At 35.7% G+C, this 27363-nt stretch overlaps 1 protein-coding gene across 1 annotated transcript in view; it reads left to right on the forward strand.

Moving 5' to 3' along the window:
- MTPN (myotrophin) overlaps window positions 1-27363 on the forward strand; it is a 47032-nt gene that overhangs the window by 9554 nt on the left and 10115 nt on the right. The window contains exons 2-3 of the mRNA XM_081148104.1: window positions 22323-22436; window positions 23290-23373. Of these exons, the coding sequence (XP_081004230.1) occupies window positions 22323-22436; window positions 23290-23373 (198 nt within the window). The remainder of the gene's footprint in view (window positions 1-22322; window positions 22437-23289; window positions 23374-27363) is intronic.

A 27363-nucleotide genomic window follows, 5' to 3' on the forward strand; every position in this document is an offset into this window, starting at 1 on the left:
CTTAAACTTGAAAGCTATGGGCTCCTGACTTTACTGGCAAATCACTGGACTTGAATTTGAAAAACTTTGGCTTAAGAAACTCTCATCTGAGGAATATGTCTTTGGTTCTTTTTCTTTTTTTAATTTTTTTAAATTGATTTTTAGGGAGAGGGAGAGAAACATTGATGTGAGAGAGAAACATCAATCTGCTACCTCCTGCACGGCCCCAATTAGGGATCCAGGCCCACAACTTGGGCATGTGCCCTGACTGAGAATTCAACCAGCAACCTTTAAGGACACGGGACAACGCCCAACCACCTGAGCTGCACTGGTCAGGGCATGTCTTTTGTTCTTAATGGCTGGTTTAAAAAAACAAAGTGCATATATAGCTGTGGATCACTTGTTTCCATTTAGATATGTGAATAGTGCCTTTCAGTGGTCTCTGAGAACTCAGAGACTCTCCCCGCAAAGCATTTCTGCAGATCTTGGTTTAAGATGCGGTGTTTGTAGCGGGGCATTTGTCTTTTGGGAGGTGGGGGTTTCCCAGCATTTGAATCCCCTTCCTGTGTTTGAGGAGTTCCCTGGTACATAGTATAAGTCTTGGTGAAATGTAAGGCCTGGCTCCTACCACAACAGAAGACAAAAAGGGCAAATAAATTGTTTTCTCCTACTCACACTTAGAAAATGGGCCCGTAACCCAAACATGTCTAATAATTGGGTGCTTTTATCTGGAGCTGATACAAAGACTCAAGTGTACAGTAAAGAATGTAGTGGCAGCAAAAAACATCATTTCCAAAAACAGAAGTAGTGGTGTGCCCATTGTGGTGCCTCTTCTGTGCCCAGGTGGTTCTTGTGACAGATTTTTACTTTATTTCTTTCTTTTAAACCTCCTTGGTTCCAACCTATTTGTTGAGCCTGGTTCTTCAACCTTCCCAGCAATTTAGGGAGCTACTTTTAACATCTGCTTAATGCATTACGTTTCTGTTCATCAATATGAATTGGTTTCTGTTCTTACATTTAAGAGCCCCACATTAATTTTTACCTGCCTGTCTCCCCTGTTGTGCTGTGAGCTTTTTGAAGAAAGAAATTATTTTTGTATTCTCAGTATTTATCACATTGTCTCTTATCTATCGTATAGTTTAGTTAAATTTAGGTTGAATTGCTATTTCTAGGAATTAACCCTTCTTTTGTTGATTTCAAAGTTGTTTTACCATATACCTCTTTGTAACAGATGTGCTCAGTATAAATGACGTATCATTACTTCTTTTGAAAATAGCTCTAAGTTTTTCAACTCTATTTATTGTTTTAAACTCAATGAACTTGATCTAACATTTCCGCACTGCTACAATAGTTGCAGAATACAGTTTTGACAACAATTGTGTAAATATTAACACCACCTTCCACTTGTAATTTCTCATAGCCATCATTTCAGAATTTCTTTTTTCTTTTTCTTTTTGGTTGTCAAATGATCTTTAATTGAAATAGTTTCCTTTGTAGTAACTAGCTGGGCATTCTACTGCACCGCTGTTGATACCTATGATATGAGGGATAAGGGTGGCAACCATTAACATTGCACTCAGCCAACTGGGCAGTCCTCAGGACCTCCTTAATGGTTTCAGAAAGTTCTCTAGGTAAAGATCGGTGCCATATCTTGGGCAGTGTTGACGACAGTCTCATAAAAAGTGATATTTTCACTGTGCATAATGGTTTTTTGTTTGTTTTTTTGCTTCTGTCTCTTGGCAGTTCTTTGAGGGCTTTGATGGTCAGGGCAGAGACAGAAGGTACTACCTCAGTATGGGCCTGTCTGTTCTGAACGGTTAGTTTTACTGTACTCAAACCCTTCCAACCACTGGTTTCATTGGTAATGTCATCAGCCTTTTTTGGAGAGAGACCCAGGGGTCTGATCTGAGGGGCCAGGGCAGGTGTGGCACCAACTTCCCCACTGGTGCACCTAAGGTATACAACTTTGATCTCACTGTGGTCGAGCCTCTGTGGCATGGTGAAGGCAGTGGAGGCGGCGATTATCAGATGAACCTGGAGTCGGGACAACCAAAGAAAGTTGCACCTAAACCGCCTCCAAGATGAAAGCTGAAAGCTCATTTTAGAATTTCAATTAAGAATTTTTAAAACCATACAGTCTCAGTGAAAGTAAAGATAGTTTTCATGCTTGTTCCCTTGTGAAGAATAAGAATCATCAGTACTTTTTTGTTATTAATGAATAAATATTAAAAACTATATTTAATGCCACATTGCTTATATAAAAGCATGTAGACCATCAAACCAAAACATTGAAAGTGTTCTAGCTGCAAACTAAGTCCTTAGAAAACGTTTATTGTTTGTTCTTTTAAAACCTTCTGTAGAACAGTAATTATACTTCCACTTCAGATTCCAGTAGACCTGGACTCCCAGCCCTACCGCTTATTAGCTTTGGCCAAGTTATTTATCAAAGCTCAGCTTTCTCATCTGCAAATGGGAATTGTAATAGTGTCCAGTTCATATGTCTTATCTAATTTTTAAAAGGGACAGTAGATGTAAAATTCACAAAGCAGCCCTAACACATTCTGACTAAATATTTGCCATTTGTGTTGTTTTTAAGTAGATCCTTTCCTAAGAGATGAGTAGTTGTGATAAGAGACTGTATGGCTTTGAGCCATGTCTACTGTTGTGCAAAACAGCCATAGATGATATGTAAACAAATGAGCATGTCTATGTTCCAGTAACACTTTATTTACAAAAAAAGGGCAGCGGGCTGGATTTGGCCAGTGGGTCCTTGTTTGCTCACTTCTGCATAACATTGCAGTTTCAAAAACTGGGTTGTCTAATTTCTTTTCCCCTCGAGTTCTTGAGATAAAAAATAATTTAAATTGTATGAGCAAATATAAAAACTTATTTTCGGGATCACCATTTTCAAAAGTATAATTCAGAAACCTTTATGGTTAAAAAACACTGAGCTTTAAGGAAAAGCAAGGCATAGAAAGCCATGTGTGAGTAAGGAGGAAAGACAGTGACGATCCCTGAAAGAAAAAGCATAGACTCTCTACAGTAATTGTGAACCTGAGGCAAGAGGCCTAGATTATTTTGAAGTTAGGAACTGTTCCTTATAAATATGCAAACAGGAACTAATTTAGATGCTTAAACTGAAAGGGACTTTTACAAAATCTTCTCAGCTATCAGAGGTCATCCTTCACCAAAAATGTTCCGGAATTTTTCTCTCCCCAGCCCTAGTGTCAGTCTCGTAACCTGGCTTGATTTCCAGTTCCAGACGTGAAAGAGAAAGCAGCACAGTTTTCACTGGTTCATTCATAATTCATTCAGCTAATATCATTTGAGCACCTACAGTGCCTTCCACAGTATTCAGTAGCCGTGGGAGTACAATAGTGAATAATTCTTGTGAGAATAAATTTTCTTCGATAGGTTCAATTTTTAAAGGGGGTATAGAACAAACAACAAATAAGATAGTTGTATAGGTTCTGAGTAAATCATTTCCCTGTTTAATGGATGACATGGATAAAACTTAGAAGCAAGCATACAACTGTGTCAAGAAAACACATCACTATATAAAAAGAGTAGACTACTTGTAAGAGCCACGAAGAAGTCATATTTGGTTGAGGAGAATCAATACCAATGAAATTCAGATGGAAATTTTAAATAGAAGTCAATGCCAGATCAAACATCGAATTCAGAGTGAAAGATAATGGGAACTGAGTGCTTGCTTATTGAGTACTCCGAGTGCTTACTCTGTGCCAGATACAGTCCTGCATAATAAATTGATATACATACAGATATGCTTGTAATTTAATCCTCACAACAACCTAGGTAGGCTTTCTCCAGAAATAGACATTAAGTAACTTGCCTGAGATCCTACAGCTAATAAGTGGAAGGACAGGATTTGATCTGATTCATTCCAAAAAAGTATTATTTTCCATCATTTGCATGGAAATCTTTCAGAACTACAAGTGAAAAATATAGATTTAAAAAACTGAAGATTAAGTATTACAGTAGATAAAACATCAAGACTGAACTAGCAAAAGGGAAGAACATACAAGTTTGTGGGTTTTTAAAAAAAAATAACTTTTTATTGACTTTTTTAGAGAGAGGAAGGGAGAGGGAGAAAGAAAAACATCAGCGTGAGAGAGCAGCATTGATCAGCTGCTTCCCCCACCAGGAATTGAGCCCACAACTTCGGTGTGGCCCTGCCCATTATCGAACCTGCAGCCTTCGGCGCACGGGACAGTGCTCAGCCTGCTGAGCCAGGGCAGGAACATATGTTTGAACTGATAAGTAGTTTGAACTGAGCTGAGAAGACCTAAGATTGGAAATAGAGGGTCTCCACACTTCTACTTAAAAATTAATAAACCCAGCCCTAGCTGGTTGCTCACTGGTTAGAGCATCGGTCTGTGGACTGAGGGATCCCAGGTTCGATTGTGACTAGGAGCACATACCTCGGTTGCAGACTCGATTCCCCAGCGCCGGTCCGGGCGCGTGTGGGGGGCATCCAGTTAATGTGTCTCGCTCCCATTGATCTTTCTCTCTCTGTCCCCCCCTCCCTCTGAAAAGCAACGGAAAAAATATCTTCGGGTGAGGATTAAAAAAATAATAATAAATGCAGATGAGGTGCAAGACACATCCTAGCTAAAATGATTAAATACAGAGATTTTTTTTTTAATCTGTAAACTTTGGGGCAAAATAACAATTTCAAGGAGTAAAATCAACTTACCTTTAGATTATTTTCTATGATGGACAGTACTAGAAAACAGTGAAACAAGCAGTTCTGTTAGGAATAAAAGATGTGAAAATATATATTCAAGCTGTCATTCATGTAGGGTGGCAACAAAAACAGCCTTAAAACAGGGCAGGGCAAAAGTAGGTTTACAGTTTTGAGTACGTGAAACAGTTTGTTTTTGTGTTATTATTTATTGATTATTATTTTCCATAAGAACAAATGTAAACGTGTTTGCCCCAGCCTGTATCTACCCTCCTTCCCGTTCAATAGATTGCTGCAGAGATCACAGGGGAAACGTGAGGGATCGAATTTTTCTGTCCCTCTCTCTCTTCTCTTTTGCCTCCACCCCCTTTCCCTTCCTTTTTCCCTCCCCTACTCTCTCATGGGTTTATTTACTGATACAGCCTTTTGGAATATAAACCATTGGATCAAGACATGAGATACTTTCCAGGCTACATAAGATTTTAGTAATAAATTCCAACTGCGGAGCGATTAATTATTTTCTTGACAATGAAGCTACAGTACTTTTTGTTCATATTACTCTTTTGTCCAAATTGAAGTTCTATTACAGTGTTTTGAATGGATTTTCTTAATTTTGGTAGTTTTTCTTTCTATAAATACATGTACTTTATTAAATTAGAATTTTAACTTTATACCACCAGTAAAAAAATTATTTAAATACTTCACTATTTTCAATTAGAAAATGTCTGTGACTAATTGCTTTTAAACCTTCCAACGAAGAAAGATAAAGTATGCATTTAATAAGTAAAACAGTTATATAAAACTAATTTAAATCACTAAAGTCATTTGGGGGGGGGACGTTAAAAGTTCTATATAGATGTATATATGGGGGAATATACCATAAGATTTGGGACCTTCACTATTGTGATTTCCATTTAAAAACTTTTTTTATTAGTAGGAAAGGTAGATGCTTAACACTTTTTATTGGTTAAAAATACTTGTAAAGAGGTATGCATTACTTTTGCCCTTAATTTTTTGTAGCTTACTTTTTTTTTCTTTGCTTTCCATTAGTTCTGTGTGACACTGGTAAGTAAATAAATGAAAATGAGCCTATAATTTGTATATGTATTTCAGAATCTTAGTAGTCCCTAGGTTAAGAATCCCAGAAACAGCCTGGCCGGGCGTGGCTCAGCAGTTGAGCGTAGACCTAGGATCCAGGCAATTGGGGTTTGATTCCCAGTCGGGGCACATGCCCGGGTTGCGGGCTCCATCAATGATTTTCTCATCATTGATGTTTCTATCTCTCTCTCCCCTCTCCTTTCCTCTCTCTGAAATCAATAAAGATATATTTAAAAAAAAAAAAGAATCCCAGAAACAGAAATACATAGTTATTTGTTTAACTGTTAAAAACACAGGACTTTGTTTTATTTTGCAGTTTTCATTCTTAATATATATGCTTTGCTGTTTTCGTGGAGTTTTTATTGTGAACATTTTTTCCCCCAGAGTCTCAGCCATCACTACCATTCAGGCGTGTCTTGTAGTAATTTTGTCTGTGAAAAAATAACCCTCAATTGGGAGCATGTCTCATGTGACTGATCTGTTAGTTTTAGGTGATCACTGTGGTCAGTATTAGTGTAGTGTGGATTTTAACTAGCAATAAGAAACTATTCTTCGTAATACATTTTATGAGCATGCATTATATATTTATTAAATAGGTACTCATTAAATAAATGTTTGTTACAGGTATTACTCATTACTTTGAAGTAGAGAATTTGATGCATTTGGTATGACAGACCTTTCATGTTAACTTTGTAGAAAACATGTAGAGTAACAGTGAGTTGATTTTATATTTCTCAGACCTTCTACCTTCTTCTGTGGTGCCATCCATCTGTTTATTCTGTATTGCAAAGTTCCAGGTAAAGTATTAAAGTGTTATCACCTTTCTTGCTTACTTTGCCCCTCAGTAGTAGTTACACATTAGAATCCATTGCTATGGTGTAATTGAATTCTGGTACTGTTTTACCCACTCTTGTCACCAGTGCAGTAATGTGATTTTTTGGCAAAGTTATATCCTAAGGTAAGGACTTTTACCCTTGAGGGCCAGGGTAGAGAGCACGACAGAGGGAGGTTCGTAGGAAATGAAGGACCATAGCATTCACTTGATTCTCAAAAGGACCTGTCATTTAAAAAATATTAAATACTGTAATCTTAAGGAATTCTGAATTCTGACTGGAAACAGGTAATACTTAGCTGTAACTGAATTATTAGGGACACTAAATCAACTACATAGAATTTGTAAAATTTAATAGTTTTGCTGCATTCTATCAGTCATTTGTGCAGTATTAATTTACTTGTAATGCTACAAAATAGTCACACATATGCTAATTTAGTCTACTGTTTTGTTAAGTGGCTTTTGAGGACACTGGTTTCTTGTGACAGTACAGTATGTACTTATGCCTTAGAACTCAGTTGCAGCCGTGTGTACATATCTTAGAGATCAAAGTAAGAGAATTGTTTCTTTTTGCCTGAAAAGAATGTCTTAAAGTTCTCTGCAGGAATCAGATGACCATTTCATTTAGAAATAGTATAAAGAATGCTGTCCCATCTGAATGTTTATTATTCAGAGGAACTGATTTGTGTAATAGAGTCCTGTGAGAAGTACTGAATCTAGTAAATATCCCCACCAAACTTCATTTTTGAGATACATATAGAAAATTTTGCCATTAAGGGCAGGAAATCTGAAACTATTAAAAATATACCTCATATTTGTAAATATGTTTTTATTCCATATTAAAACTATTTAGGAGAATAGCTTTGGAAAAAACTACTTGAAGACTGCAAAAAGCTTGGGGAATTCTAGTAAAAGGGAAGAGTGAGATGTGTAGAAAAATAGAAATACTAAGTACACTAGACCACTAGACTCTTCTTGACTTACTCTGTATTTGTACTGTAGATGTTAGAGCTACTAACACTTAGCACAGAGCCCCTTGAAATGATTTCTTTTCTTCACCAGTATGTACGTAACCTGTTGTTCCTTGTTTGCCTTAAACTTCCTGAATGAAGCTGTACTTGCAATGATAGTAATAGCAACCCACTGAAAGAAAATTTACTATCTGGACCACATAAATGATTAGAATAATATCGTAAGACACATAAAGCAAACCAAAGACCTAATACTTGCCCTGCGTAATGAAATAAACATAACAATAATAACGATGTTCTAATGGTCACCATTTAATGTTAGGTTATTTGCTGAGTACTTTGTTTACATTTTCTCATTTAATTGTCATAAAAATTGATTTAAAAAAAAGGCATCTTGAAAGGTTGTTTTTACAGATGATGTAAATAAGACATGAAGGAATTCAAGTAACTTGCCCAGAACAACCAAGCTGGTAAATGGTAGAGCCAGGATTTATCTTTAGATCTGTTAGATTCCAAACCAGTCTCATTCAATTATATGAACATGAGTACTTTTTTTAAATTTATCACTTACAGTTTACATTCAATATTTTCTTTTAGTTTCAGGTGTGCAATATAGTAGTTAGGTAAATATATACTTTACAAAGTGCCCCCTCCCCATATTTTCAGTACCCACCTGGCACCATGTATAGTTATTACAATATTATTAACTATATTCTCTATGCTGTACTTTACATCCCTGTGACCAGTTTCCTTCCCCCTTTCACCCAGACTCCAAACTCCCCTCCCATGTGGCAACCATCAGTCTGTTCTCTGTGTCTGTGATTCTTCTTCAGTTTTGTTTGTTCGTTTATTTTGTTCTTTAGATTCCACATCAGTGAAATCATATGATATTTGTCTTTCTCTGACTGACATATTTCACTGAGCATAATTCCCTCTAGGTCCATCCATGCTGTCACAAATGGTATGATTTCGTTCTTTTTTATGGCCGAGTAGTATTCCATTGTGTATGTGTACCACAGCCTTTTAATCCACTATTGATGGGCACTTAGGTTGCTTCCATATCTTGATTATTGTAAATAACACTGCAGTGAACATAGGGTGCTTATCTTTCAAATTAGTGTTTTGCATTTCTTCAGATACATACCCAGAAGTGAAATTGCTCGGTCATAATGTAGTTCCATTTTTAATTTTTTGAGAACCATACTGTTTGTCATAGTGGCAGCACCAGTTTACATTTCTTCCAACAATGCACAAGGGTTCCCTTTTCTCCACATCCTCACCAACACTTGTTGTTTGTGGATTTATTGACGATTGCCATTCTGACAAGTGTGAAGCGATATTTCATTGTGGTTTTAATTGCATTTCTTTGACAATTATCGACATTGAGTGCATCTTTTCATATATGACTTTTGGCTATGAGAATGTCCTCTTTGGAGAAGTGTTTGTTCAGGTCCTCTGCCCATTTTTTAATTGAATGGTTTGGGATTTTGGTGTTGAGTTGTATGAGTTCTTTATAGATTTAGGATATTAACCCTTACGAGATGTATTACTGGTGAATATCTCCCATTCAGTAGGTTGTCATTTTGTCTTGTTGGTTTCCTTTGCTGTGCAAAAAGTTTTTGGTTCGATGTATTTAGCTTTTAGTTGGTTTATTTTTTCTTTTGTTTTCCTAGCCTGAGGAGATATATCAGAAAAAAATATTGCTAAGAGAAATGTCAGATTTTACTACCTATGTTTTCTTCTAGGAGTTTTATGGTTTTGAGCCTTACATTTAAGACTTTAATCCATTTTTAGTTTATTCTTGTATATGTGTAAGAAGGCGGTCTTGGTACTTTCTTTTTTCTTTTTTTTTTTTTTGCACGAACATGAGTACTTTTTAAAAGGTTGAGCAGGTAGAGGAGGAGTGGTGTTTCAGTTTTTGTTTGTACACAAACCTGTTGCCAGAAGAGAAACTTTTGGAACCACAGTGATCATAGTCCAGCACATGCTGAGCCTGTTGGAGCAGTTATTTGACCTGATGAATTTTGTCCTTTTTGTTCACTTCTATATTTCTACCTCTTAGAATAATATCTAACTCATAGTGGAAGCTCTTAAATGTTTGTTGAGTGAATGAGTGACCAAATAAGTGACTAGTGAGTGAAAAATTCTTTAAAGATTTAAAGTCTTAAAAGAGATCTAGAGCTGTATATACCATGACAACAGGGGTTTATGTAGAAGGAGCTCGCAGTTATTCTCTATCCAGAAGGCAAACTCAAGAGCAGATGAAGCTGCATCAGTTCGAGGTGAAAGTCTTTGGCAAAGTCTGAACAGGGAAAAAAGGATATTAGAGACAGAGTCTGGGGGAACCAGTTCATCTCCATCTTGGTATTAGCAAATGGGCAGAAAAAGGGTCTGAATGGGGGTGAGGGTTAACAGCATCGTAGGTGACACTTGTCACCTAGGTCATTAGGGTGTTTGTGTTCTTAGTTACTATCACTAATTGTGTACTACAAACAATGAGGAGATGAAAAAAAAGTTTCCAGGCCTCTGAGTAAAAGCATGGTTCATTATTTCAGGCTTCATAATTGAACTTAAATCTTTGTAAGACTTCTCTACACTTGGCACAGAATGTTGCTGATTATTTTTTTCATAATTTCTTATTCTAGAGGAAGCAGTCAAATTTTACGCAATGCCACCAAAGCCAGAAATTAGCTTGCCAGTTTTGTTTAAGATGAAAGATTAACTCAGCAACTACTTTGGCTCCTAGACTTTGACCCAGAATATTAAGATTGATTTTTAAAAAGAAGCTTGGAGATATTTTTGTTTGAGATTAGGAATTTGAGAATTGATTAGCATCAAACAAGGAAAATGAGATTCAGAAATCCTTGTTCTTTAGACAGTCCGAATTTCCTGAATAGGGAGAGGGAAGCTTGGAGATTTTCTGCAGTTCATCCTGAAAGTACTGTATATTGTTGTTCTCGTTTCCATTCTAATATTCATTTTTATGGGGTTATAATTTGAACAGTGTCAGATTTGGGAATAATTATTCTATAGGAAATAGAAATGGAGTATATATACACATATATATGTGTGTGTGTGTGTGTGTGCGTACACATACCTATATTGCTTTATGAATATTTTTTCTTCAAGCGTTGAGAACTCTGTTAAATGCACTCGTAATACTGATTTTTACACAGCCAAACAAAACTAGAAAAATAGATCTTTGAATTTAAATTCAGAAGTCCTGAGGTTAGTTTTCTTTGGATGCAAGATGAATTGGATGATGTTTCTATACAGATATTTTTAAGGAATTTTTAAATTTGTAAATGGTCGTTATTTTCAGCTAATATGAAGTTATCAGAATTAGTATACTTAAATTTATTTTTATTGTTGCAAGACCTAGGCAGATTATAAATGTTTTCAAAGTCTAGTGTGAAGTAAAAAAAACCATGGCAGACTTAAAAAGCCGTGTAATTTCGTATTAATTTACCTATCTCTCAAAAGCTCACTTGGTTTTTCAGTCTTGTCTCTATACATAAGTAATATTCTCACCTTTAATATAATAATTTTTTTACCTTTATTTTCAAAATAGTCTGGAATTCTGAGTTCCTCTTTGCTCCATCAGTAGCTTGGGGCATTTGGCGTTGGTTTGGCTGTATGTGTGCTCCTGTGTGTGTTGTCTTGTGTGTTATTTTTGTTGTTTGTTCCTTTGGGTTTTTTGTTTAGTGTTGTGCTTATGCTAAAGCTTTCGGTATTAACATTCAGTTTTATTACATTGGGATTAGAGAATGGGTTCCAGGAGGTTTTAAACTTTGGAATGTATTGAAGTTTTCTTTGGTCTGTTATAATCAAGTTTTGATAATATTCAGTGGAAGTAGAAGGTGGAGTTTCTATAGAGTCCAAAATCTCATCAATCACACCTGCTGTATCCTCAGCTGCCAGAGACTGAGATTGTTTTGATAGTCCCTCGCTACAATATTATTTTTGTCGGTTGTTTGCTTTTGCTATTCTTCAGATAAAGATTTATGACTAACATACATTTTAAAAATGTAAAATGAAATCTTTTTCCCATTTCCTTTTTTTTACTTTGAATTCTACTTTGTTATCATATATTGATACTACTTTTATTAGTTTTTTTAGATAATGTGCCTGACATATTTTTGCCCATTCTTTTATCTTTTTCACATTTTCTCATATCATTTTGTTTTTAGGTGTTTCTCTCAATAACATCTTCTGGTTGGATTTTTGTTTTCTGTTATTGTTAACAAAATTCAAGATTCTTTATCTTGGAATTCAGTAGTTCACACTTATTATCATAACTGATCCATTTAAATGTTCTGCTTTTATACTTTGAATTTACTTTGTTTAAACTTACTTTCATTCCCCCCCCCCTTTTTTTTTTTTTAGCTTTAGGAATTTATTTTCTTGGCTTTTCCCCCCATGACTTGAAAGATATTCATCCTTTTTAAGGTGTACTAGACCTTAAATTTCATCAGGAAAAAGTATTTGAGTTTAAATTTTGCTAAGTTAACAAATAAGCAGTAGCTTTTGATTTTAGTTTTTCAAAACAAATATCTGTGTTGCTTTAATTATAAAAGTAATGCATGCTCATTTTAAAAAATATAATATTGAAATTCAGAGAGTATCCTCATAATCCTGTTCTCTAAAAATGACTACCAACACATTTGTTGTATACATTCTTTGAAATTTTATTTTACATATAAGAATATGCTTCTAAGTTTCGAAGTTTTGGACATTACCTTCTCTGTGTCTCAGTTTCCTTGTACAGGAATAGTAGCATTAGCTACTATTTGTGATAATAAAGTGAATTACTATTGTAGCATTGCTTGGCACATGATCAGCATTCAAGGAGTATAAACTATTTTCCTTTTAAATGATTCTGCATATCGCTTCTCAGCCTTTTGGCTAAGATCAAGTGTAGTAAATGATTCTGCATAGTATTTCACAGAGGCTATGCCATCGTTCATGTAAAAGCCTTCAGTATAGTGTTTCCTGTGAACTCTGGTCACTTAACAAACCCTATGTCTGACAGAATCCAGTATGGTTTTTATGTCCTCATCTACTTTGTTGTTGTTGTTGTTGTTGTTGTTAATCCTCACATGAGGACATTTTTTACATTGCTTTTCAGAGAGGGAGGGAGGGAGGGGGAGAGAGACAGAGAAACATGATGTGAGAGAGACACATAGACTGGTTGCCTCCAGCACTCGCCCTGGTGGGGGGGCAGGGAGCAAACCCGAAACCGAGGTATGTGCCCTTGACTGGATTCTAACCGGAGACCCTTTGGCTCACAGGCCAATGCTTTGACCGCTGGGCCACACTGGCCAGGACCTTACCTACTTTTTAAAAGAATTTATTTGAACCAAACTGACAATGTATGTTGAGAAACAAGATCTCAAATGCTCCCCATGCTTTGTTTTATACTGTGCGATTGCATGTGCTTGTTAAATTGCACGTCTTCTCTCTCAAGACTTTTTTGGACACCTGTTTTTTAACCAGATTTGCTTAAGTATAGGCTCACTTTATTTTTCATCATTCTTTTATACCAAAACTCCCCACTTTGTGTCCTAATTTTGACTTTGTATCTTTTGCTTCACTAGAGCAACAGTTCTTAAAGTAGCAACCTTCTCAAGAGGTCAGTGAACTTCATACTCTGTTGTGTTAAATCTACCAGTCTAAATACGCGTTGAATTGAATGGATCTATTATCCCTGCATGATTTCTAAACTATTTCTATAAAACTACTACAATATATTAAGACTTTGGGTTTTTTTACTGTGATGACACCTTCACCGATGGTGGAAAAGTATGCTAGGTTCACTTCAGAATACCCTTGATGGACCCACTAAAAATTCACTTTTATTAAATCCTGATTATGCAGTACACTCCTCTAATGTTCTCTTCGAAGAAATTGAAAGTGTTTATAAAAGCACATCTGCAGGTGTTGGGGTAGAAACCTGAACAATCTGCTTTTTTTATAGAACATTTTTTGTTAATAAAAACAAAACTGACAGACTATAAATTTGGTTATTCAGACTTCAACATTTGGTTGACATTTTCTTAAAAAATGAATTTAACGAGCCTGTCTGTTCATGGAAAACAACTGATACTTTTTATTGCCAATGGTAAAACTGGAGTTTTCAAGAGAAAATTTATATTTTGGAACACTTATATCTGCCATTTTGAGCCTGACAGCTTCCCAGTACTTAAAGGCTTTGTGGTGATATTAGGATTCATATCAATGAATGTGGTTGTTTTGATACTGTGTTAAAGAAATTTTTCAACATTTGGAAGATTTACATAACTCAGTAAACCAGTACTTTCTAAATGACCAATACATAACATTATAGAATTGTGCATGGATAAAGATCCATTCAAAGTGCAAGTAGACTGATGGGTTAATTTTTAATTAACAGTATGAAGTTCATTGGTAGTTTCAGATTCTGCATTGCAAATAACCTTTAACAAACTACCACCTACTGAGTTTGGGGTAGTGTTAAAGAAGAATATCCATCATTAACTGAAAAGGCTGCTAAAAATATTTTACTTATCAACTATGTATCTGTGGGAGGCCCAGTTTTCTTCCTATAATTTTGCCAAAACAGTATATAGATACAAATCAAATGTGGAAGCAGATATGAGAATCCAGCTGTCTTCTATTAAAACACACATTTTGCAAAATATGTAATACAGGCCATCCTTCCTACCCTTTTAGAGGAAAATAGTTTTTTCTTTTTTTTAATCTCAGTTATGCTACCGTGTAATATGTTTCTTTCTTTTCTAAATGAATTAAATATTTAAAGGGTTTTCTACTTTAATTCCTAATTTCATAAATACCCATAGGTATAACCCATATAAACAAAAAACCTCATTGGGATCCTGAGACCATAATGTTGGAGAGTTTCTGCACTGGAAGTCTTGAGGTGCTGCACCGCCACCTCCGCCCTCAAGGGATTATGGGTGGTATTATTTTCTGATTTGCTGATGCCCAAAACTGCCTTTACACATGAATATTGATTTGCTTGTTGTGAAATGCACAAATCATAATTTATTCTCTCCAAATTGTAGAACAGAGATTCTCCACCTTTTGCCTACCTTCAACATATTTAAAGGACACCTCACAGGTTCTACTGTTAGTATTGGTGTCAATAACTCTTCCTAGAGGATTACACCTGATCCCCAAGCTCCAAATTTTATTTGTATAGATAGTGTCTCTCTCGTCTTCTGTCACTCAGTGTTGCAGATTGGTCAAAAGTAGGAGACCAGGGTAATTTAATTTTCTTTAGCATTAATGTGTTTCTTTTTCTTTTATTTTTGCTCGCTTCATCCCTGTAAAACAAATGGCAAAGCTGTATTAATGGGTGGGTGTCTACTGATTTTCATCTGTAATACAATGAGCTTTTATGATACGCAGGCTCAGGTCTTTGTTGAGCTCAAAAAGTTTCCTTTTACAGCTATTCTGTTCCCTTTGTTCTGGTTATGTGTTATTTATAGGTTTGAACTTCAGACTCATTATATTGATCTTTTTTTTTAATCATTTTAATTTTTTTATCACCTCACTATTCTGGGAGAATTTCTTAGTTTCTTCTCAATTCTTTACCCGAGTTTTCTGATTTGAGTAGTATTACCCAACTCTGACTTTGGTGCACATTTTAATTTTGCAATTGCAGTTGTAATTTCCTTGCTGTATTTCACTTTCTCAGCCTGCTAGCTCCCTTTTCCCATCGGCCTTCACCTCAGTTTGTTCACTCAGTATGTTTGCCTGTTTTAACACCTTGCTTGACCGGCTGTGGCTGCTTTGGTCAGCAAGGTGTTTAAAATTACTTTAATGTCAGTGCAGACACGAGTTATTTCGTGACTGGTCAGCAATGTTCAGACACGTAAACACGTATATACTCATGACCGGTCAGAGAGAACTTTTTCATAGAAACCACATCTTTTGGCTTCCATTTTCATCGTGCTGTAAATGCTTTCTAAATTAAGTTTCTTGAGTTTTCAGTTTAATAGTTCTCTTGTTTTGCTGTATGATTAGTTTTTTTTACAGCCCTATATTGTTTTTCTTCAGCTTTTTTGTCTTTTTCTGCTTGTTTTCACAGCAGTTTGGACAGGCATATTGGGGAATGCTTCTCTGAGAATGTCACTTATACGAGAGGTCAGTTTGCGGACACAATTTAGATAAAGTCAGAATTTCCAAACATCTAGTATTATTAACATTAGGGTGTAATATGTTCCTGTTGGTTTTATATCTTTGTTGCATAGTTAAAAATATAAAATATTCTATTTAATATTTAATTTCCAACCTAAAATTTATTGCTGGCACACTCACCCAATATTCATGAGAGTAATATTGTCAGGTCTTTAAGTGAATTTCACTATTCTGTGTCCTCTAAATTCAGAGTAATCTAATTCTGTACTTCACACTCTAGCATCTTGACCCACCTCATATTAGTCTCTGTAGTATTTTTCAAAGCACATAGTCAACCCTTAAGTACCCTTCCCACCCACCAAGGCAAAGTATTAAGATTTTTTTTCTAATTTGTGACTCAATTTCAGAGATGTTAATATATGTGTGCTTTGGAATCAATGGCATATAATATGATGTTCTATAAAATAAGAACTTTAATGTTACAGGTATTTGCTATTAATCTGCATGTCCAGAATTAGAAAATTTAAGTAAACCATGACACATCTGCCTGACAGAATATTATGTAGCTTTCGAGAATGATAGCAAGATATCTCATGTGTTAATAGTGTCATAACAACGTTTTAAAGCAACTACCTTTCATAGAAAAGCACAGCAAGATAGTAATGTGGTTGTATTTTGGATTGTAGAACTTACTAGACGAAACATCTCTTATATTCCAAATTTTATTTTATCCGTGTTACTTTCTAAGTGTGTGTGCTATGGTAGTAGGATTGTTTGTAACACATGTGAAGGAAGTGCTTAGAAATATGTCCTGCTTTACTGATTCTTTTTTTCAGTTCCTAGATTGTTAGGTAAGGGAAATCTCAAACATTTCGTTGAAATTTGGATGTTTCAGTGATGTGCTTGGGGGAATGATTGGAAAAGATGATTTGATGGGAATGTAATGAACAAGATTTCAGACTTTGAATGGTAGTACCCAAATACACCGCCTCTTTATACAGCAAACTGAAGGAGGTTTCCCAAGTACTGGTGGCGCTCATCCTTCAGTCTTACTTTAAATTTTTAAGTGGCCGTGATGTATGAGGTGCAGCTGGAGGCAGGGTGGGGAGGGTGAGCACCTCCTGGATTTCCAGTTGGCTTATAGGAATTCTGTACACCATAATATATTGATTTCTTCAGGTATATTCTCTCACATACACATGTACATACACCCACACTCTCCAAATCAGTAGACACCATGTTGAATACTATTATTTCTTAATTTAGCATTTTATGATATGCGTTCATAATTCATTAGTACCACATTTGGCATTGTGAAATGTGATTTTATTCAGAAGTAGAATATGTAGTCTCTGACCCCTAAGTACCTTTAAAATTTAATTAATACAAAATATAAATACACGATAAGGTAATTGCAAAAGAAGATAAATTGTCAACTTCAGTTAATGAGCATTCTCTTATGCCTAACTTATGGAAGCCTCAGTAAATGTTGAATTAAATCTAATTGTAAATAGTGTCTTTTTCTAATGCAGTGTCTCTTCATCTTTGTAAACTTTTACGTTGGTAAAATAATAATAGATTTAAAAGAAAAAAACATTTGTCTTTGAAAGGTATGTAATATTTTTACATAGTTCACATTGTTGTATTAATCTTCCTGCTTGATTTAGCTTATGTGAAAAGGTAAGTGTACTGTAGCAGCCATTTTCAGCATCAAAACTCTTGGACTACTTCGTTTTCATTGCCAGAAGTACAGAAAAACCCATTTTCTTGATCTAGAATGTAAGAGTGGAATGGTGGTGGGACAATTGTAGATTGACATGATCACCAGATGCCTTTAACCTCTAAAAGTAAAGAGCATGAAAATTAACTATAATAAACATTAGAGGTTATCTTCTCTGTTCAGTGAGGAAATAAGGTCTACCAAGTTTGTAGGTAGTAGCAGAGGTCACTAGAGCCAAGGGCTTCTGTCTGGTGGTCTTTCCTCTATTTAATACTACTTCTCTTCATAAAAGTAGAACTTAAGTAGGCAGTGAAAGGTAGGTAAATGCATTCTAATAGAAGGGGAGCCTAACGTCTCGGGGGTCGTGGCCCCCTTTGAGACTCTAATGAAAAGTGTCATGGACTCTACCTAGAAAATTATACACATACAAAAAATTTATACTCTTTGAAAGTCTATTCATAGATTGTCTAGTGGTCTGTAGATCAAAAGGAAAGGTATTATATATCATGGTACCAGAAATAGATGAGAATGAATTAAATTTTAGAGTATTGTGCTCTTTATTAGTCAGCTGTATTCCAAGAAGATACTCTAACCCATAGAGTAAACATGGCCCAAATTCCTGAATCATCCATGAGCAGGGAGGAAGGGGAGCAATAGCTATGGATTTAGGGTTGCGACTTTTATATTAAAACAAGCAACACATATATGTACATACGATACATGCATATTCATAGATATATTTGTATGAATTTTTAACTTAAGATTCTACTTTCAGATTCAGGGAAGCATGTATTTTTTTCTCTATTGTTACCTGGAGTTCTTCAATAAAAAAGTTTGAGAAGTACTGCGTAGAGAGTTAGTGGGGCAGACTATTTTATATTTTGTGAGTGGGTGAGATACATAGCAATTAATACTTTTTTCAAACCAGTTAATCAGTGAAGAATAAAGTTTTTGTGGGCAGAGATCCGCAATCCTACTTTTTTTGAATACATAGCATGCCTAGCACAAGGCTAGGAACCTGGTTTCTCAGTACATACAAGTTGATTTATTGATAGTAAAAATAGAACTAGACTGTTACACCAGTAAGTTGCCAAGTAAGAGAATTTAGTGCTATAACTGAGGCTTTCTGTTACTTAGAACAATAGTACTTGAGAAATGAAACATAACTAGCTTTCTCAAATGCCAGTAATGTCATTTAATTTTCAAGACAGTGAACATATCCATTACCCTCAAGTGCCTCTTTTTAGTTCCTCCCTCCTATTGCTCTTCCCACTCCCTCCCAGGATCTGCTTTCTATCACTATGTATTAGGATGAATAGTTTATAATTTTATGCCAATGCCACACTTTCTTGATAACTTCAGTTTTTAATAATTCTTGAAATCAGGTTGTCTTGGCCCTCCAACTTGTTCTTTTTCTCCCAAGTTGTTTTGGCTATTCTAGATTGTTTTGGTTTCCATATGAAATTTAGGATCAATTTGTTAATGTCTTTAAAAAACAACAACAAAAAAACCCCAAAAACCTGCTGGGGCTTTGACTGGTATTGCACTGAACCTAGGCATCAATTTGGGGAGAACTGACATCTTTAAAATATTGAGTCTTCCAACCCACGAACATGGTATGTTTCTCTGCTCATTTAGGTCCTCTCTAATTTCTCTTAACAATATTTAGTAGTTTTCAGTGTACAGGTATTTCACATTTTTGTTAGATTTATCATTAAATTGTCTTATATTTTTGAATGGTATTGTAAATACTATTTTTAGCTTGGGTTTGCAATTCACTGCTAGTATAAAATGCAGTTGAATTTGAATATTAATCTTTTGTCCTGCAACATTGCTAAAATTGCTTATTCTAGTAGCTTTTTGGTAGATTCCTTTGGATTTTTTGCACAGTCATGTCATTTGCAAAGACAGTTTTACTTCCTTTTCAAAATGGATGCCCTTTTTTATTTTCTTGCCTAATTGTACTAGCTAGGCTTTCTAGTACAACATTGACTAAAGTGGTAAGAACAGATATCTTGTCTTTTTGTGCCTGATTCAATCTTTCACCAGTTAAGTATGATAGTTGTAGTTTTTTGTAGAAAGCCCTTATTAGGCCAAGGAAGTTTCTTTCTTTTACTGCTTTGCTGAGTTTCTAGCAGGAATCAGTGTTGGATTTTGTCAGATGCTTTTTCGTCTACTGAAATGATCAATCATATGGGTCATTGTTTTGTTTTTTTTGTTTGTTAAAATGGTGGTTTAATATTGACTGACTTTTCGGATATTTAACCAACCTGTACTCCTGGGATAAATCCAACTTGGTCATGGTATACTATCTTTTTTATATATAGTTTGATTCATTTTACTAATATTTTATTCAGAATTTGTGTTCATGAAGGATATTGGCCTTTGGCAGTCTTTTCTTTTAACATCTTTGTCCTATTTCAGAATCAGAGTTACGCTGACCTCATAGAATGAGTTGGATGTTTCCCATTTTCTGTAATAATGTGTAGAATTGCTATTACCCTTTTTTTCTTAAATGTTTGGTAAAATTTAGCAGTGTAGCCATGTAGGGCTTGGGAGTCTCTTTCTGTCTTCACTCTTTTTAAATTAATTTTTCAAATTAAATTTACTGGGAGACATTGGTTAATAGGTTCATATAGGTTTCAAGTGTACATTTCTATGATACATGATCTGTATATTGCATTGTGTGCCTACCACCCACTCTGGCTAGGGATTTATCAGTTGTATTGATCTTGAAGAATTAGCTTTTGATTTCTCTGTTGTTTTTCTGTTTTCCATTTCATTGGTTCCTGCTCTGATTTTTATTCTTTCCTCCTGCTTACTTCGTATTTAATTTGTTTTTAAATGGATTTTTTGGAGCATTTTTAGTTCACAGCAATATGGAGCAGAAGGTGCAGATTTCCATATACCTTTTCTCCCCCTACTTTCTGAAAGTGAAAGAATAAAAATCATTTATTTGAGACCTTTCTTCTTTTCCAATACAGGCATTTAGTACTATAGATTTTTCCATAAGTACTGCTTTTGCTAAGGCCCTGCTGGAGAGGGTCCTTTCCTTCCTGCCGTAACTTAAAGCCTTTCTAGTGCCTGTAATTTTTTGTCTGCTAAAATAAGAATTATAAATTCAGTGTCTGCAGGGTTAAAGGAGAAAGTTTAAACACAACAGCTCTGTTTTATATGCTTTTTGCATGCTTGTACTTAGTAGGGGAGGGAGCTGTCAGATATTTTGGAAAGGAAGTCTTAAAAGTTAAACTACTTATATCTGTGAATCACTTAATATCTAAGAGCCTCACATTTCTACAGTTGTGAATAAAGGCTCAGGTGGTACACCAAATTGCTCTTACTATTTAAATTGGTTTCTAAATATAAAGTATATTACATTAAATCATTTCTTTGTTTATATTTCAACTGGTAATGCCGAAACCTGCCTTAACCCAAATTGGGATAGTCTTTTAAAACCAGTATCAATCAACATCAGTGATCCACAGAAATCAGTTAATATTTTACATTTTACCCTGTGTCAGGCACTGTGTTACTTTGCACGGATTATCTCCTTTAATGATGCACTAAATCCTGTGAGATATAAGTATTTTCATTTTACAGATAAGGAAATTAAGATTTAGAAAATAGTCTGAGGTCCCACAGCTAAGTGGTAGAGTTGGAGTGTTACTGGTAGTAACCCAGTGTCCAGTGATCTTAAGCAAGTAACACACCTTCTGTGTCCATAGAGAGTATGTTTGAAAGAACAGCTCACAATGGCTATAAAATGATAGAGCTCTGAATTATCTCGATTCAAGGTATGGCTTGATGAGTTGACTAAACCACGCTAGGTGAATAATACAGTAGTTAAGAAAGTAAATTTTTTCAGACACTTTGCTACTCTGTAAAGTCTGCATTTTCCTTAAGATAAAAGGATTGAATACTGAATTGGAGGCAATGTGGTCATTTTGGGGTTTAGATCTCTACTGTTACTTACTGAGCCACATTAAAAAGTTATTTAACCTCCTTCAGCTTTAGACTTTTCATATGTTAAATGGAGGTTTTCTCCTTTTAGGATTATTTAAAGATTAGAAATAATGCGAGTAGCACAGTGCCGAACCTGTAGTAAGTAGCTGGTCAGCAGAGACAGTAATTATATTTATTAGTGTTAGATTCTCTGTTAATCCTCAATGATGAAAACTTTTTTGAGGCTTTAAGTTCATTTTCTGATACTACCCACCCTCCGTCCATCACCAAGATTGTCATATTCTTCTGAAAAGTATTTGTGTAGCACTGAGTTTCTTGCCTTCGTAATAGTTATATTTTGAATATGCTTGAATGTGATTACACTATATGGCACGCTCCACACAATCCGAAGCCGTCTGATTTTGCTCACTATTGTTCCGCGTCCAGTGCCTACCGTACAGTAGGACTTGAGTAGATGTTGAGTGAAGAAAATGAATTCTTAATAGCTAATACTGATTACCTTGTGATGATGTCTGAGTTGCATCAAAGTAGCATGCTTTCTTTGAAGAGTTAAAATACATGTCATGTGACCTGTGTAAAAAGTCAGTGTTTGAACTCCTCAGTTTCATGTGGCCAACTCTTGACATTATGCTGATTGAACTTCTTAGAAATAGAGCACGGCAATATATTTCATTATTCAGCGTTATTGCTTATTGTTTTCCACTTGACTAATCGTGGTTTGAATTACTGTCATACTGTGTGCTGAGGTATTAATAGTGCAGAATTTCATTTCAAGTTTTTGTTTACTTCACTTTGCAAGAAATGCAGTTATTTCATGAAACTCTTAGAGCTTTAAGAAAGTGAAAATATCAAGTACCTTCCCTCCTTATTCTACCATCCACATAAATGTCTTCACCTGGCTTCTTTTATAAGGGAGAAGATGTCAACCGGACACTAGAAGGTGGAAGGAAACCTCTTCATTATGCAGCAGATTGTGGGCAGCTTGAAATCCTGGAATTCCTGCTGCTGAAAGGAGCAGATATTAATGTATGTAAAGAACATTGTCATTCTAGAAAAAAAATTCTGTTGTATGCTTTGGTAAGTTATTTTATATAGATGTGTAAAGATAGTTATTGTGGAAACCTCATTTTAAATAGTAGTATGAAATTACACCGGATTTCTGTAACTTAGAAATGTACAGTTGGGATTGTAAAGAATAAGCAGAATAAACTGACTTTCAAGCTGAGGGTCAGGCTGATTCCCCTCGACTGTTGCTTGTGAAGCTCTGTTGCAACTTGAGAGTTAGCACTGCCTGTAGAGAGCAGATGCTATTACCACCCAGTCAGTGGACCATAGGACCCTGCAAATCATACGAAAAATGTAAAAGGCATTTTGGCACAGAGGTCAGTAGGCAAGTGGTCAGACAGGAGCAGTCATCCCCTGGCTCTTGTCTTCTGTGGCTTCTGCATTTCAGAGTTTTAGAAAAATGTGTAAGTAACCATGACAGCAGTGAGATGAACTTTTCACATTTCAGGGGACACTATGTCGCTTGGCCCAGCTGTGGCAGTCTTTTACCTTTTCACTGGTATTTCTGTACTAGTGGGGACTAGAGGCTCAGAGAGATTAACTAGTCACACAGTAAATGACAGAGCCAAGATTTGAGCTGAGGTCAAAGCCCTGCACCCTCGACTTCACTGTGCTGACTCCCAGGGAGAAACCTTGCATGTGGGCTCAGGCCTCTAGAGGGCAGCTCTCCAGAGGCTAGAAACTTGTAGCTGTGAAGTGATTTTGTATAGAAAGGCAAATGGGGAAATATTGACTTTAAAATACAAGTGTTCCCTAATTAGAAAGAAATGAAAAATGGATAAGGTGGTTTATCTCTTTATTTATTACTTCACAGGCTCCAGATAAACATCACATTACTCCCCTTCTGTCTGCTGTCTACGAAGGTCACGTTTCCTGTGTGAAATTGCTTCTGTCGAAGGTAAGGTGAATTGCTAATTTTTACATTACTGTGTGACTGTTTTAGTTAAGTGTTTGATTAATTTATTTAAAATTTGTTTGGCCTCGAGGACAGAAAACTAGTTGTATGCAGAATTGAGGTCCAGAACATTATAACCCAAAATAGCTGGTCCACAAGCTGTTACTAGTTCATAATGGGTAAGGAGCTTGGGCTGGAATATAAAACAATACAATCTTCATTAAAAGTAGTTTGCTTTGGTTGCTCAGTTATTGTCCTGATATGCCAAGGTTGCGGGTTCAATCCCCGGTCAGGGCACATACAAGAATCAACTGATTAATGCATAAATAAGTGGAACAACAAATCAATGTCTCTCTCTCTCTCTCAAATCAAATTTTAAAAAAAGAATAGTTTGCTGTGAAAAAAAAAAAGTTAGCTGAAATGATCTAGAAAATGTTGTGGACTAGTAACAGTTTGTAGACTGGTACCAAGTTCACAGACCAGAGTAGCGCTGGTTTGAAATTTATAAACTTCTTTTTCTGTAAGTAAGGGCTCTCTAAGTCATCCGGTATCTTAATGTTACTGAGATCATGGTAAATCTGGAGTTTTCCAGTGTTTTGGCTTTGCTATTATAAACTTAGATGGAGTTCAAAATCCAGCCTCAGGAATTAACGCATCAGCTGCAACCATTTAGCTATTTTAGATAGGACCTGCAAATGTTGGGAGATAAGAAATCTTTTTTTTTTATATATAAATATGTCTTTATTGATTTCAGAGAGAGGAAGGGGGGGGGGAGAGAAACATCAGCGATGAGAGAGATTCATTGATCCGCTGCCTCCTGCACACTCCTGACTGGGGATCAAGCCCGAAACTCAGGCATGTGACCTGATCAGGAATCGAACCTCAATCTCCTGGATCATAGGTTGATGCTCAGCCACTGAGCCACGCCAGCCAGACAAGACAAGAAATCTTAATAAGGCACCAGTATTAATCCCAAACTTATCATTTTACGGCCATACTCTGGATGGAAAGTGCTATAAATTTATAACATTTTATTTGGTGTTTTAAGATAAAGCTCTGCTAAAAGCAGCAAGAAAGAAATGGAAATTAAATGAGTAAGTGTATATGAAGCATGTTGCCATCATGCCTGGTACACAAGTGCTTAATTAATAGCTTTTATTATAACTAAGACTGCAGAGGATTTTATGCTTCATCAAGTCAGCTTCAGTAAAATTTAGAGAAAATTGGGAAAGAATGTAGCACATTTGTCTTATAATACTTTGAGGACTTTTTAAAGATACTATTCTGAAAGCAGTTAATTCAGGTCCTCTAAAACTCAGGGATTTTACCCTTAGCTTCACGTTAAACACAGTCACAGGATTTCTTTAAATGTGCCATGGTTGTTTTATATAAGAGTTTTGGGGGGGTTTTGGTATATGTCAACAGTAATTTTTAGATACTATACTAAGTTCTGTAATAAGAAGTATACTAAATTCTCCAAAGGCCAAAATAAACGGAAATATCTTTCGCCACTGTAGTCAATTGAGAATCTGTGGTAGGATGTGCTCACAAAGACTTTCAGTCACTGTCTTACTCCTTACTGGCTACTCCTCCCTCCACACTCATGAAAAGATTACCTTTGTGAACTATTAGATAATTTCATTCTTGGGGGGTTATTTTTGCTTACTGTATTAAAAATTGTCACAGGCTACAAATACTGATTTACAGTTCGTGAATGATTTTTGTAATTCTCATGTTTTATTAGTTTGGACTCTTGGTATTGCAGGTTACTAACCCCAGCTCAGATAGGCTTAAAGAGATCTTGATGACACATAAAACTCTACAGTTGAGGCACAGCCTAACCCTGGGCTTAAGCCACAGGACAGGGTCTGATTTCTTTTTGCCTGTCAGCTCTCTCCCTCAGCATAGACTTAATTCTCCTGACCTCAGCCTATCTACTAAGTGTATACAGTAAAAGAGAAAGCTAACAGTACTACTGTATTGTATATTTGATTTTTTAAATTTTTTTTTTTAATCTGTATATTTGAAAGTTGCTAAGAGGTAAATCTTAAAAGTTCCCATCACCAAAAAAAAAATTGTAAGGATGAGAGGTGTTGGATATTAACTAAACTTACTGTGATAATCATTTCACAATATGTACAAATATTAAACTAACACAGTGTTACATGTCAGTTATCTCAATTAAAAACATAAATTCCTAAGTCAGAATAAAAACAAACCAAAAGAAAAGATTCCTTCTCCCCCCCTCCCCCTTTCCATGACCTTTTCTACCCTGCCAAGGTTGTTATACTCAGAAAATAAAAACCTCCACAGGATCCTTTTGAGCTTAGATCCTTAGGCTCCAGTCGTTTACTGAAGGAGATGCCCTAAACACGCTCTTTTTAGCCATATCTCAAACTATGGATCCAAACTCTATTTCTTTCTGATACACCTCTCTTTCCTGTGGGACAAACAAAAGAACTGGTTAACCTTATGCTAGAGAGGACCCGAACCATTCATTGTTCTCTATCCCTGATTCCCAAAATATGCTCCAGGTCATTGAGATGATTCTATAGCTAAAGGAAGATTCTTCTGGCTTGATTTGCATGTACATTAGGCCCTAATATGTTATCCCAGAAGGGTCTCTATAAATATGTACTCTGTTGCTAAATTATTGGTTGTAAGTTGAGGTGTCTTTTAACTAGTTTATTTTTTCTTTTACTTATGCCTGTAATATTGTTCTTTTGTGTTGAGCCTTGGTTTTTGTAGCTAAGTCAGAGGCATTCAGAGATGGCTCTCTTGATGGCAGAGCTGTTTTTTGTTTTAGGTGATATTTTTTAACCTTTATGAAAGCAACCTAGTAAAATTTAGTTCTGCTTTTTCCAGATTAATTACTTTTCATTTTTTTATTGCACAAGCTGCTTTAATGGATACCCTATAGTTTTGTTAGCCAATTTTTTTTTTTTTAAAGAAATTGATTGTACTCTTTTAAAAATCCATAGTTGCGAAAATGAGGCTGTTCCAGTGCTTTTTTTTTTTTTACATTAAAATCAATGTTTGTATTAGGAAATCTGGTTTATTCTTTTTATCAAAAGTAGAATCCTTAGGGATTATTATAAATTCATTTTTAAAGTATTTGGTTTAAGAAGTTTACCAGACTCATTGTCATTCTTAGTATATATACCTAGTATGTCAGTAGCATAGGAAAAAAGCCAAAACAATAAACAGAAATTTAAGAACTCAGTTTGATCACAACTAATGGGGTAAATTCACAAAAACAAAAAGAAAGGTTGCTAGAATATTTGAAATTAAACTATGTAATACTTAGTGGACTATTTTTTTTTTAAATATATCTTTATTGATTTCAGAGAGAGAAACGGAGAGTAAGAGAGAGAGATAGAAACATCAATGATGAGAGAGTCATTGATCAAGCCCACAACCGGGCATGTGCCCTGACCAGGAATCGAACCCGAACGCCTGGATCCCAGGTCGATGCTCAACCGCTGAGCCACACCCGGCCGGGCTGGACTATTTTTTAAGTTTAATGCAAAATTGGAATTTAAAACATTTAATTCTTGATTATCCATATAGCAAAAGAAGAAACTAACATCTGTGGAAAATCTAATATGTATTAAGCACTTTGTGTATATAGTCTCCTTTAATTTTTACCAACCCAAATGCATAGGTATGTCCCTCTCCATTTTATGGATAAGGAAACCATTTTTCTCGAGGAGGTTAAGTAACTGCCTGAATTCAGTCAGCATATAATGGAATCGAGATTATGACCCAGAAGTCCATGTTCTTTCTGCAACTTAAGATCGCCTTTCAGAATCCCTGTTGCGGACAGTCGCAGGAAGCTGAGCATGTACATTTCTGTCTGTAAAAGCTGTTTGGGCTGATTTTTAATTGGCGGGCTGCAGTGTAGGGAGCATAGTGGGACTTGCACTTCAGGATTGGAGGTCTGAGCGCATGCCAGGTACCCTCTTCCCCGCCACAGAAAAGATACTGTTAAAA

Source organism: Miniopterus schreibersii (assembly GCF_964146895.1).
Source record: "Miniopterus schreibersii genome assembly, chromosome: 9".
Lineage (NCBI taxonomy): Eukaryota > Metazoa > Chordata > Mammalia > Chiroptera > Miniopteridae > Miniopterus > Miniopterus schreibersii.